A 12,943-nucleotide genomic window follows, 5' to 3' on the forward strand; every position below is an offset into this window, starting at 1 on the left:
AACATATGTATAGTCTTCTGTTATTTGATTCCAAAAATCATGTGTACTACATAATTTTTAAATACAAAATTAACTTCTTTTGGGCCAGGGCGTGGCATTTTCAGTAGGGCCTTTCCAAGCCCGACCTAGGGTATTCTCGGGGTATAATTAGAAGAGTGTATTTTTCGTCCCTCAATTTATCGTGTAATGTGGCTTTCGTCCTTTAACTTTTTCTGGTGCAACCTTCTTCCCTCAACTCTTAATACCATGTATAGTTAGTCCCTGATATCGGTATTCCCTTACAAACCCGGTTTTGACCTTATGTCACATGGTTTTGGCCACATCATCACTGTTAGGTGGCATAGGGCCGCATGTCACCGAGAGAATCTCTCTCTCTCTCTTTTATTATACATACATACATACGTACATACATATCGTCATTGAACCATTGACGCTGCTCCAGCGACTGGAGCAACTCCACCCGTTTTAGATGTACATTGCGTGATGCTGAGAGCGAGGCGACGGTGCTGCTCTAGGAGGTTGGTGATGGGAGAAGATCCTCCCGCTTTAGATGGTCACCAGGACAGTCAGGGTGAGGATAGGTGGCAGATCGGATCTAAACTAGCACAGATGAGAGAAAGGAGCACAATTCGCCACTGCATACAAGCCTCCGCCGTGATGAGGTACAATCCCAAACCCTTGGGGATGCAAGGCGAAGGCATCATGGTCATTGGTACCAGTTGGACCAATGACATGGAGGATTCGATGGCGGTGGTATCTAGTTCACAAGAGAGGAAGAGCGAGGCGATAGACAAAGGGAGGGGAAACCTTACAAGTGTTTGAGTGATCAAAACCGTGCCAGGAAAAGTCAAAACCGGATTTGGCCGAGGAACACTCTTTTTAGGGACTATTCTACCTGATATTAACAGTTAAGGGACAAAGCTTGCGAAGTGTCAAAACCGAGTTTGACCGAGAAATATCGCTGTCAGGGAGACTGGTATGAAGAGTTGAGAGGCAAAGCTTGAAAAAAAGTTAAGAAAGCCTCACTTCTTGATAAACTGAGGGAAGAAAAAATAGTTCCCCTAATCCAAGGCCTTAACTGCGAAAACGAGGTTTCGCACGCCAGGCCGTGACAAAAACAAGAGCACGAAGCAGCCGCTTTCCCCTTCCTTCCGTCCCGACATCTCACAGGTCACACAGCCCACCGCCCCCTCCAACCCCACCCCAAATTACACTTCCGCCCCCGGCCTCGCCGCGACCGACGAGCGCCTCGCCTCGGACTAGCTCCTAGGGTTTGTCTGCCCAGGCCGCCCGTCCCCACCCCGTCTCGTCGGCGGCGATGGCGTCGGAGTCCGCGGCGGCGGCGTCGGCTTCGTCTCCGGCGGCGGCGCGGGCCGGGGCCGGGAAGGACGACGAGCTGGCCGATCTGGTGCGGCGCATCGTCGACGTCCTCTCCCGCTACTCCGATCGCCTCCCCTTCGACCTCGACCGCCAGGTTTCCGCTCGGATCTGTGGCCTCGCTCCCCTCCCGTGCCTGAATGATCTGTCGGTAGTACTACCTCGTAGCTGAGTAGGAATTCCCTTTTGTTGGTGGCCTGGCCTCCAAAGCTGCTGGCTCCATATTTGGGGAAGGGCTATGCTTTTGAGCTGTGTATATAAGCCACCGGGTGTTCTGCTGCGCTAGCTATTACTGCGTAGGTTGCGAGGCATCGATTCAGTAATGTATTGTTAGCTGCCGCGCAAGCTTCGGGCATGTACATGGTGGGGGTTCGCAGGTGTTCACTGTAAAGCATGTCTCCTATTTTTCAGGGTAATGCGCGATCGGTTTCGGCAAAAGGTCAGGGGATTGCTGTGGTCCTTGTGATTTTGATGTCTCCTTGGCTGAAAGAATCAGTCAGTACTGCTATATAGGAATGCCGGTTAGTCAGAAAGATTCGGATGGCTACTATGTGATCTCCAGAGATGATATACCTCTGTGGGTAGATAGTGATGGGGTGTTTTTTGCTATTCCTGAATTTGATATAGATTAAGGTCAGACTGCCAAATGGCAAATATTCTTTAGTTAATAGAATATGATGTCCTAGATCAATAGAGCATACCTATTTAACCCCTTCCATTCCGGCCGGAGTTACCTGTTCATTCTGCTTCAGAACAAAAACAGCACGCAGCAGCTTGCATTCCGTACTGGCCATAATTCTGGCAATTCCAGCCAGGACACTGCAATAGCAAAGTGGCCAACAATTAACAACAAACAGTTTTCTTCTAGGAACAGCAGATTAGCTTGATGCTTTGCTCTTTTCCCGTTCATAGTGAAGGTGCAGATTAGGTAGAAACAGCGCGCAAAAGAACACAAAAATGGAGAAGTTTTTAGCCTACAGGAGGGGAGCTGCCATTAGATAGAAATCTGTAGGAGAGGAGTTGGTGCACTGGAGCATACCTTGATGCTGAGCCTGAGAGGGGAAGGAGTCAAGGAGCTCACCACCGGCGAGCTACTGCTGGAGCCTAAGGGGGCAGGAGGCAGGAAGCACGGTGGTGAGCTGCTTCTGTAGCCTGAGAGGGGGGAAGAGACGAGGAGCCCACCACCGGCGAGCTGTTGGCCTGCTGTTGGAGCCTGAGAAGGGGAGGGTGCGGGGAGCACACCGTATCTTGTGGCCAGTGCGCTGCTGCTAGAGCCTGAGAGGGGGAGGAGGCGAGTAGCCCACAGCCGGCTTGTCGCCGGTTTGCCTGCTAGATCTGGTGGCGCCACCAAGAGTGGGTACAGCAGGGAGGAAGAGGATTGGGAGTGGAGGCTGGATGGACACAAGGGATGGGGACAGGCTAGGGTTGCCTGCTAGATCTGGTGGCGCCGCCAAGAGTGGGTACAGCAGGGAGGAAGAGGATCGGGTGTGGAGGCTGGACACAAGGGATGGGGACAGGCTAGGATTAGGATATGCCCCTTACTCAGTTTTTGCTGGGCCGGGCCGGGCCGTACAAGAAAGGATCAGGGAAGCTTCTGAAATGTATCTAAATTAAGATACTTTATTATTACCGTACTAACTGATACTCCACTGATATATATTGGGAATGTATCCTTATCAGATACAGTATTTGATACGGACACGCTGGTTGCCGGACAAATCGGTGCCACAGAGCGAGGTGGTACTATTGTCCTGAGGTTCTACTTTTACTGAGAGCCAATATACATGGAATATTCGACCTGTTGCTTTGTAGGCTTCGCCGTTCCCTTGTTGTAAACATGCTAGTCCAAGCTACCATTAACCCTTTCATCATTATTTTTCACGTTTTATCTTTCTTCTAATTATATGACTCGTGTCTATAAATTGAATACACATTAATTAATATGTCCGCATCGAAACGGAATGCTCTGGTAATGAGACATTCCGTTTCAAACACCAAAGCAACATAAGTAAGCACTTCATGCAAGACATCAAGACCTGTGACGTCTATAATTGCAAATTTACACTGTTTGAACAACGATATGATTCCACAAAGTATAAGTGCTTGATGCAAACAGTGGACTGATCAGTGCATTGTGTGTTACTTGGCTAGAACAAAAGGATACATTAAGTTTTGTGGGTTCTATAGTGCTAAGTCCCATGACTTGCCATTTTTATGATATGTTATTTTGAGTCCTGGTTGCCAGAATTATTGAAGTACTTCTTTCATTTCCTCATTTAGAAACTTCGCTTGCTTACCACACTTGCTGCAATTGCCATCACAGGTTTTTTGGGTTCTCAAGTGCTAAGTCCCATGACTTGCCATTTTTATGATATGTTATTTTGAGTCCTTGTTGCCAGAATTATTGAAGTACTTCTTTCGTTTCCTCGTTTAGAAGCTTCGCTCGCTTACCACACTTGCTGCAATTGCCATCACAATTGTATTTGCCTGGAAACTGTTGAGAGCTCCTCCAGAGCAACCTCGGAGGCCACGGAGACGGGATGCTCCATCATCTAGCAACACAAGCAGTAGATCACAGCCAGGTGCTTTGGTCGGAACAGATGCCTGCTCATCAGTAGATTCAAGAGCACATGAAGCGATCAATCAGCTTTTCCAACCAGTAAATGTAGTGCTTCCTTTGTTTATTTCTAAATAATGTTAATGTTTAAGTAATCCTTAGGTTGATAGTTGCCTGTTTCTTCTTCAGCTGACTCTTGAGCAGCTTGTCAGGCATAAACTGAGCGAAGGGCGAAGGGTACTGCGCAAACCACTGCTTTTAGTGTTGTTACAAAATTTCAAGCGTCCTGTTGGACCAATGCATGTGTTTCACTAATGTGGGAAGAACTGTTTCAGGTTACCTGCCGGTTACTTGGTGTGATTTTGGAGGAAACAACTCCAGAGGAGCTCCAGGTGAGCAGAAATGCTTCAGCAAATTTTGCTAATTTTTATTGACTAACTAATGAATTCATGGATGTATGTCTTCCTTCAGAATCACGTCACAGTGAGACCTTCTGTCTTGGAGGTTCTTCTAGAAATTGCAAAAATTTGTGACGTCTATCTGATGGAGCACGTTCTTGATGATGAAAGTGAGGTAGGTCTTGAAAGAGCCCCCCACTGTCCCTATAAATTCCTTTTTCCTTTTCTTTTTTGTCCAGAACCGAGTGCTCTGCTCTCCAAGCTCTGCGCAGGTGTTTTTACATTAAAATCCCCGAACGATTTTATGCTATCAAAGTAGGTGGATTGGTCTGTGTGTTCTCTTGTTACTTTATTATGTTGTGCACCAGTATACTTCCATCATCATATGCATACCAAATAAAGTTTTTCATTTCACTACAGCTCATTGTTTTGGAATTTAGAGTTTGAATTATTACAAGTATGTGCTTCATTACCTAGTATAGTGTTTGGAGCAGATAACTTGACCCCCACACATTTGAATTGATGCAGGAAAAGGTACTGTCTGCCCTAAGTGAAGCTGGGCTTTTTACCAGTGGCAGTTTGGTGAGAGAGAAGGTAAACTTCATAATAAGACCTTGCAGACAGACATTTATCACTACCCTTAGTTTTGGATATATGGAATAGGTGTTTGAAATATAACTGTTGCTGAAATCTGTAGGTTCTGTTCTGCAGTACGGAAATTGGTCGCACCTCTTTTGTCCGGCAACTGGAACCTGACTGGCACATTGACTCGAGTCCTGAAATCGTTCACCAGTTATCTGTAAGTCACAAATGCACAAATGCAGAGGTTTGATTTGCTATCTCCATTGCAGAGGTTTTATTTGCTATCTCCATTGCAGAGGTTTATCAAGTATCAGCTGCACATTTCGCCACAGCAAACGGAGAGGGTGTCACCCAATGTTTTCAGCTCTGCAAGCTTGGAACAGTTCTTTGGAGGTCTTGATCAGAGATGACAAAGTGAGGTACAACAGGAACTAGTATGCAGATCTACATGTGCATTTGCGTGTTTTTATGAAACTAAATAATTGGTTTGACCCATCTTATATAACCAAAGTGAGAGCTCAAGATAACAGAAAATACATATATTATTCTACACGTGCATTTGCGTGTTTTTATGAAACTAAATAGTTGGTTTGATGCATCTTTTATAACCTAAGTGAGAGCTCAAGATAACAGAAAATACATATATGATTCGACCTGAAATGCTCTTATGTTTTGAATGTGCATAATTTGCAGGTCAGACTTGAGCGAGCCGTGGCATAGTGAGAGCGAAGAGGAACATCATTGTTCAATTTATTTTCTTGAATGGTGCAATTCGTTTTTCTTGTATTGTGTGTAAAAGTCTTGTTGTGGCTGGTACTAAACTTGTTCTGCAATGCCCCATAAGCTATGGATAGAAAGACAGCACCTGTAGATTCATGCATCAACATTGTCCCTGTATAACCAAAGTAAACAGCTGTCAAGATGATGATATGTATTTTCACAAACACTGGCATTAGCGCTCCGGCAAAGATAGATGATATTGATGCCACCCCTCGACCTCCACAGTTCTAGGGCCTGGGCTACATCGTACATGTAGCCATTCTTTTAACAAAATAATGATTCAAAAACAGTATTTCTGTACCTCGAAAGAATCTGAGAAATGTATACATATTTTAATATGTGGTGCAGAACAAATACATAGAACAAAATGGGCTTCTTTTAGCCTATACAAAACATGTTATTTGATGTATACTAGCAAAACAATGGGAGGAAAAAAAATCATAATTTCCAATGGTTATGATCACATTTTGCTGCACCACCGAGATACACTATCACTCTCAATTTCGTGAAATCATCAACATATTTTAAAACTTGTGCACATATTTGAAATTGCGTATATTTTTCAAATTCTTGAACACTTACAAGTTTTTGAACATTTTCTAAAATGAAGAACATTTATAATTTCATGAACATTTTATACTATTTCAAACATTTTTCTAAAAATTGTGAACATTTTTTTAAACAATTTTCTTGAATCAGCGAACATTTTTTTGAAATTCACAAACATTTTTTGATTTAACGGTTTTTTTATTTAACGATCATTTTCTGGAAAGCATGACCATTTTTGAATCAACGAACATTTTATGAATGAATAAACTATTTGTAAGTTTTCGTGAAATCATCAACATATTTTAAAACTTGTGCACATATTTGAAATTGCGAATATTTTTCAAATTCTTGGACACTTACAAGTTTTTGAACATTTTCTAAAATGAAGAACATTTATAAATTCATGAACATTTTATACTATTTCAAACATTTTTCTAAAAATTGTGAACATTTTTTTAAACAATTTTCTTGAATTGGCGAACATTTTTTTGAAATTCACAAACAATTTTCGATTTAACGTTTTTTTTTATTTAACGATCATTTTCTGGAAAGCATGACCATTTTTGAATCAACGAACATTTTATGAATGGGTTGAATCGTTCGATATGATGTGGTTGAATCGTTGAATGTATAGTAGCAAAAGAGCCCGTGCGTTGCAACGAAAGAAAAAATAATACACGCTCTTAACTCAATAACCATCACTCAAGACTACAATAGGTCCACGTCCTTATTTTAGCGAGGCATCACATTTGTGTTGCTGTTTATCCTCCTTCCCACCCTCGCCGGCGGTGGTCTCAGTGTTCACACAAACCAAAATGTGTTTGAATGTGGTTATCCTAAAGCATCCCCCCCCCCCCCCCCCCCCCCCCCCCCGCTCCCGAGATGAGAAAGCTGTTGTTTTTCTCCCGCGAGGTTTAGAGGTGCGCATGTGTAGTTATCGATGTTAGTAAGTGTTTATTTGCAATTCGGATCGCCACCGGTACGAAAGGAAAAACGGATTGTGCACTATAGAGTATAAGTTTGCTTCCAAAATAATATTTAGAAGTATATTTCACACGTAAAAATAACATCATATTCAGCTTCTACACATTTTTCTAATAAAATTGCATATATAACATACTAAAATCGGAGTTACGGTTTAACAGATATGGATAGTTTAGAAAAAACATTTGCTTGAGTTAAATATCTTCCAAAATAATATTTTATAAAAATTTAGCAGGTAAAAATAACATCATATTCAGATTCTACATATTTTCTAATCAAAATTAATATTTAACATATTAAAATCAAAGTTACGGTTTAAGAGATTGGATAATTAAAAAATATATTTGTTTGACTTAAATATGATCTGCGCGTGAATTACCTAAAAAGTCGGAGGGAGTTTCTGAAAAAATGTAAAATAACGGTTCGGCTGTGACTTAAGTGTGTACTGCGGATTAATTCACACAAAATGCAGTTTTCTTTTTTGCAAATTGCTTGACGGAACGTGATAAGAACTCCGTATTTATTATTAGGTAGAGATATAAGAATGCCATTCTGTCAGTATTGCATTATATTTTCAACATCAAGATTTGGGTTTACTATTGAACTTGCTATCTGCGAGACAAATATATGCATACATGAGATATACCTGATTCGTATCTCCATGGGGCAAAGATACCCACCGGGTTTGGGCATAAGCCTTTTTGTGTCGACGAAATCAGTGGGCGAGAAACGACACTCAGTTGTTGTATGGGCACGTCCGCCTAGAACACGATGCATTTTGGTTTTTGAGACTTACTGCTTTTGTGCCGTGCCTAAAAAAAAGGCGGCTAGGGTTTCTGCCTCCCGCCGGCGGTGCCGCCGATCTCCCACATCTCCTGTGGTCGTAGGGCCATGGGTGACGGTGGATACCGGCCCTTACCAGCGCGAGGGCTCCAATTTCAGGTGCTTCTTCAATTTTTGTTAGAGTTTGTGTCCTGCTTAAAAAATGAGACCGCGACGACTTCTTGAAGATGGAATAAGGTTCTCCCGCCTAGCCCCCCTCCCAATGGTGTGTCTAGCATCGTCGGAGGGCGTGTGGAGGTGTGTCTCCAGCGGACCTCGCGAGATTTGGTCGGTGGTTGTCTTTGGTGGATCCGGTCTTTGTTTGTCTTTGTTTATGTGTCTTCAGGTTGGATCCTTCTGATCTAAAATTCTCTTCATCGGTGACGGTTGTTATTCTGTGGCGTTGGTCCTATGAGACCTTAGCACGACGACTTTCCGACTGTCTACTACAACAAGTTGTGCCAGGCTCCGGCGAGGGAGAGGCAATGACGACAGCACGTCTTCGGCTCGCTTCAATGCTTGTAGTCATTGTCGTGGTTCTAAGTCTGACAGTAAAATGGGGGGTAGGTATGAGGAGGCAAGATCCTAGCTACGGTGAAGTTGTGCATGCAAGATTTATGAGTTCAGGCCCTTCTCAGAGGAAATAACAGCCCTACGTCTCGGTGCCCGGAGGCTGGTCGATTGGATTATGCGTGAAGTTACAGGGGGTGCGAGCCCTTGTCCCAGAGGAGGGGGGGGTGGCTTATATAGAGTGCGCCAGGACCCTAGCCGTCCCCCTTACATAGTGTTCAATGTACATAAAGAGGGGACGTTACAGGTAACGTCAGCATTAAAGTCATATAAATGATCATTAAGACTACGGAGTGAACGTCCGACCGTTGCCATCCAGAGTGACCTTAGATCTTCTGTACTCCGAGTGGTTTCTGATATGGTCGAATGATTATATCCTGGTCGAATGGAATTGAATTATCCGAGTGGAACCATTGGTCGAGTGGGTTGCATCTTGAGGTGATTCCAGTCGGTAGAAGTTGCTGTCCTTTGAATGTCCTTAACTGTAGGACAGTGTCCTTGGGAAGGGTGTTTAGATCAGGTCTATTACCCTACCCTAGGTACATGTCATCGTCATTAGCCCCCGAATGGTTCAGGGTCTGAGTGGAGATGGAGTTGAAGATGGTTCCGACCCAATTTTCACGCTTCGGAAGCATTTTACTTGGATTGGTGAACCATGCAAAAACTTCGACCTCGTTTTCAGTCGCCTTGAGCCATTCCGAGGTTGTCGAGTGAACTTTGTTGATAAGCTTTGAATGCTTATATGGTATAAAATCTTTGGCGCGATCGACTGCACTGTCATTCCCGGATCTCACAGGATTCGAAATTTGGGGAAGCGGGCGGGGTGGAGAGGACCGCAGTAAGCGGAGCGGATTAGGCAGGGGCGGATTGATTCTCGCGCCACCTTTTTCGCCACGTACCGAGCGCGCGACTGTTGCGGGATTTGACAGGATTGCCTGGGCCCATAAGTCAGTCACTCGGGGAATTGGCCCATATAAGGTGTCTGGAGCGGTGTTTTTCTACACAGTGCGTCCCACTTTCTTTCTTCCTCCCCTGCTTCTCCATCGCGTCCGCCCCCACCCTCGGCGCTGCCGCCCAGCCCAAGCGCAACCCGCTGCGATGGCGAAGGACAAGACGGCGGCTCCAGAGCGTGCGAAGAAGGCGACGGCGAAGGCGAAGGGAAAGAAGACGAGCCGGGGAGGGTCGTCGTCAAGATCTGGCCTGGCGCCCGGCTGGATCCAGGGCGACTGGATTCGGTCCACGATCTAGCAGGAGGATCTGGGTGAGGGGGGATTGATTCCCCACGGTTCCTGGCGGCTTCCGGAGGACGAGACCGAGCCCCGGCCGCAGGAGGGTGAGTGTGTCCTTGCGACCCACGTCGACCGCAGTTTCTCTTTGCCCCCCATCCTTTCTTCCGGGGTTTTCTGAACTATTTTGGAGCCCAACTTCATCACTTCTCTCCCAACACTATCACATACCTCGCTGTATTCGTGTCCATGTGTGAGAACTTTCTGGGCTGTCGACCGCACTGGGGTCTCTTCAAACACATTTTCACTTGTCGTTCTCAGTCTGTAAAAAAGGCTAATCCGAGTGATGAGAGGATGCACATGATCCAGACGTGTGGAGGTCTAGGGATCCAGATGAGGGGTAAAAGTACTTTCCCTGCTATGATTCTTCCTGATTCAGTCAGAGGGTGGCAGTCGACCTGGTTCTATTGTAAGGACCAACCGACCCCTGGTCAGTCGACTGGCCTTCCTCCGTTTTCCATGGAGCGAGTTGAGAAGCCCTCTCCCTTGAAAGTGACTCCAGCTGAGAAAGTGGAGGTGAATATGTTGGTTGAGCAAGTAGTCCAACTTGTCCGCGATGGTGTGACTGGCATGACTTGTTAGAGGTGTTTCTCAGTCGACGCATTCAGCCACTCCAAGCCCGTGATCATCCAATGTGGATGTACTCGGGTATTGATGACAGCACTCGGATCCACCCGGAGGAAGTTGATGAGGAGACGGTGGCGCAGTGGCTGCAGGGCATCACTGGCAACAAGGACAACCCCAGGGGGTCTAGGAGGATTCCCCCACTCGACAACACCAACGAACCAGACAAGGTCCGACTCTTTTTTTTCGAGTGTCTTTTTGTTCTGACATGTATTTGTTCTCGAAACTGATTGATATCCGCTCAACTCTGTGCCTTGCAGATCTACACTGAAATGTATTCGATGCCCAACGGAGAGCAGGAGCAGGAGCAGGAGGGAGAGGCGAGCGGAGGTGACAGCGGTGACTGGCATTCTGACGGAGGAGAAGATGAGGAGAGTGAAGACTCAAGCAGTGGTGAGGAGGTTGACTCTCCACCTCGCCCGGAAAGACGCTCCAAGCAGAGGCAAGACCCAGCAAGTGTTCGTGGCAAAGCGACTCCACCGACTGGACAGACTTCAAAGCGCACTCGAACATCTTCTCCTGTGCCGACTGAGAAAGCGCCGAAGCAGCCCAAAGTAGCGCCGTCAAAACCCCGGAAGGCCTTGCCCAAGATTAAAGTGAACGTCCCCATCGCTTCTGGGTAATCATTATACTCGACCTCTCAGTTTTTGCATGACTCGATCTTCGGTCGACTCACTTTCCTGTTTTGACCGAGTGAATCTTGGAATTTGTAGTGCTGCTACCTCTGGGACTTCCATTTATAAGGATGATGATGATGAGGAGATGGAAGATGCGGTCACATCCAAAGCTGGTATGGCTCATTTCATCTTGTCTTTTCTTTGTCAGCCACTTCTATGGTCGACTGAGCTCTTGTGGTCGATTCTTTTGCAGCTCCGCAAAATGTTATTGAACTTCCAGATGACGACGAAGATGTGCCACAGAAGCCCACGGGAAGGAGGGGCAGGACCTCGGGCAGGAGGACACCAGCTAGCCAGACGCCTCAGTCGACGCTGGCGGCAGAACCGGCTATCCAGCAGTCCGGGGATCTCAACCGTGCTTTTGTTACTTTTGCGGTTCCATTGTCGAGTGCACATCCTTCAGCGTCGACTGCACAGGCCCCTGCTTCATCTGTGCAACTCCATGCCTCAGATTCTCAAGCTGCTACAGCTGATCCACCGTCTTCACTTTTCACCGCCCATCATGTCTCAGAGGACCAAGTGAGCGTCGCCAAGGAAGCTATACGCCAGGCGGGCCTTATGATGGAGCAGATGAAAATGGTGCGCGAGGCTAGTCAAGCTGCCTATGACGCCAGCTCAGCACTCCAGGCCAATGTCCAGGTTAGTTGATTTCCGACTGATCTTCTAGCTTGTCGCTTGTTCTATTAGGATATGCTACCTGAAAACTTCATTGCGCATCCATTTGTCAGTCTGCACTTCGCATCTGTACACCCACTAGGTGTTTCAATTTATGCTGAGTAGTTTTTCCAGTTGAGTCGACTAGGTTGTGTTGATTCTATCTTTGGACTAGTGGGGGCACGCAGAGTGCACCCACTGGGTGTAGTCCCCGAGGCCGCCGTCGAATGCGTGATTCGGCAAGGGTCTTGATAAAAATGTCTTGTTCTTCAGTTCTTCCACTCGGTCTGGGCGGACCATGTCGAGTGAAACCTGAACCAGTGGGGGCACGCTGAGTGCACCCACTGGGTGTAGTCCCCGAGACCGCGGTCGACTGCGGGCAGTCAGTTGTGGTCTGAGAATAACTATTCCTTCTCTTTTTTCTTCTTTTTTTGACATTCTTCTACTCGGTCTGGACGGACTATGTCGAGTGGAACCTGAACTAGTGGGGGCACGCTAAGTGCACCCACTGGGTGTAGTCCCCGAGACTACTTTTGAATGTTTGATTCAGCAGTAGTCTTAGAACTTTTTTGAATTTGAACTTTATTGCATGGTAAGCAACCAAACTTTGTATCTGTCGACTGACTGTCCTCTGACCACAGAAATCTTGTGAACTTGAAGCCCGGTTTGCTGACTTGGAGCAGAAGCAGATCCAGCTCAATCTTGATCTGGAGTTTGCCAAGGAGAACTTGCAGAAGGCTAAGGATGATGCTGCTGGTATGGAAAACTTGTCGACTGACTCTTTTCTGAACCGAGTGTTATTTACTTCCTCTGAATCGAGCGTTATTTCTCTCAGAAAAAATGAACCAGGCTTTGGAGAAGAAGGATCTTGACCTTGCAGCCGCACAAAAATCGACCGAAGAGAAAACAACACTTGCCGACCAGAAGCTGGCTTCAGTCGGGAAGTTAGAAACAGAAAATGCCAAGCTAAAGACTGCTCTTGACGAGGCCAATAAGGAGGTGACTCGGCTGAAGAAGGACAAGGGAGCTTTGACTGACAAGGTTGGTGATCTCAGTCGGAGGAGAAACGAGCTGGAGACTTAT

At 46.0% G+C, this 12,943-nt stretch overlaps 1 protein-coding gene across 1 annotated transcript; it reads left to right on the top strand.

Moving 5' to 3' along the window:
• The first annotated feature begins 1,041 nt into the window (after positions 1 to 1,041).
• On the top strand, positions 1,042 to 5,858 carry LOC109736818 (peroxisome biogenesis protein 22). Its single transcript, XM_020296032.4, has 9 exons — positions 1,042 to 1,474; positions 3,812 to 4,042; positions 4,124 to 4,171; positions 4,270 to 4,326; positions 4,406 to 4,507; positions 4,861 to 4,926; positions 5,030 to 5,131; positions 5,211 to 5,333; positions 5,608 to 5,858. Exons 1-8 carry the CDS (start codon positions 1,319 to 1,321, stop codon positions 5,322 to 5,324), a joined length of 876 nt encoding a protein of 291 aa, XP_020151621.1. The 5' UTR covers positions 1,042 to 1,318; the 3' UTR covers positions 5,325 to 5,333; positions 5,608 to 5,858.
• The last annotated feature ends 7,085 nt before the right edge of the window (positions 5,859 to 12,943 follow it).

The sequence above is a fragment of the Aegilops tauschii genome, chromosome 2 (genome assembly GCF_002575655.3).
Source record: "Aegilops tauschii subsp. strangulata cultivar AL8/78 chromosome 2, Aet v6.0, whole genome shotgun sequence".
Taxonomy (NCBI): domain Eukaryota; kingdom Viridiplantae; phylum Streptophyta; class Magnoliopsida; order Poales; family Poaceae; genus Aegilops; species Aegilops tauschii.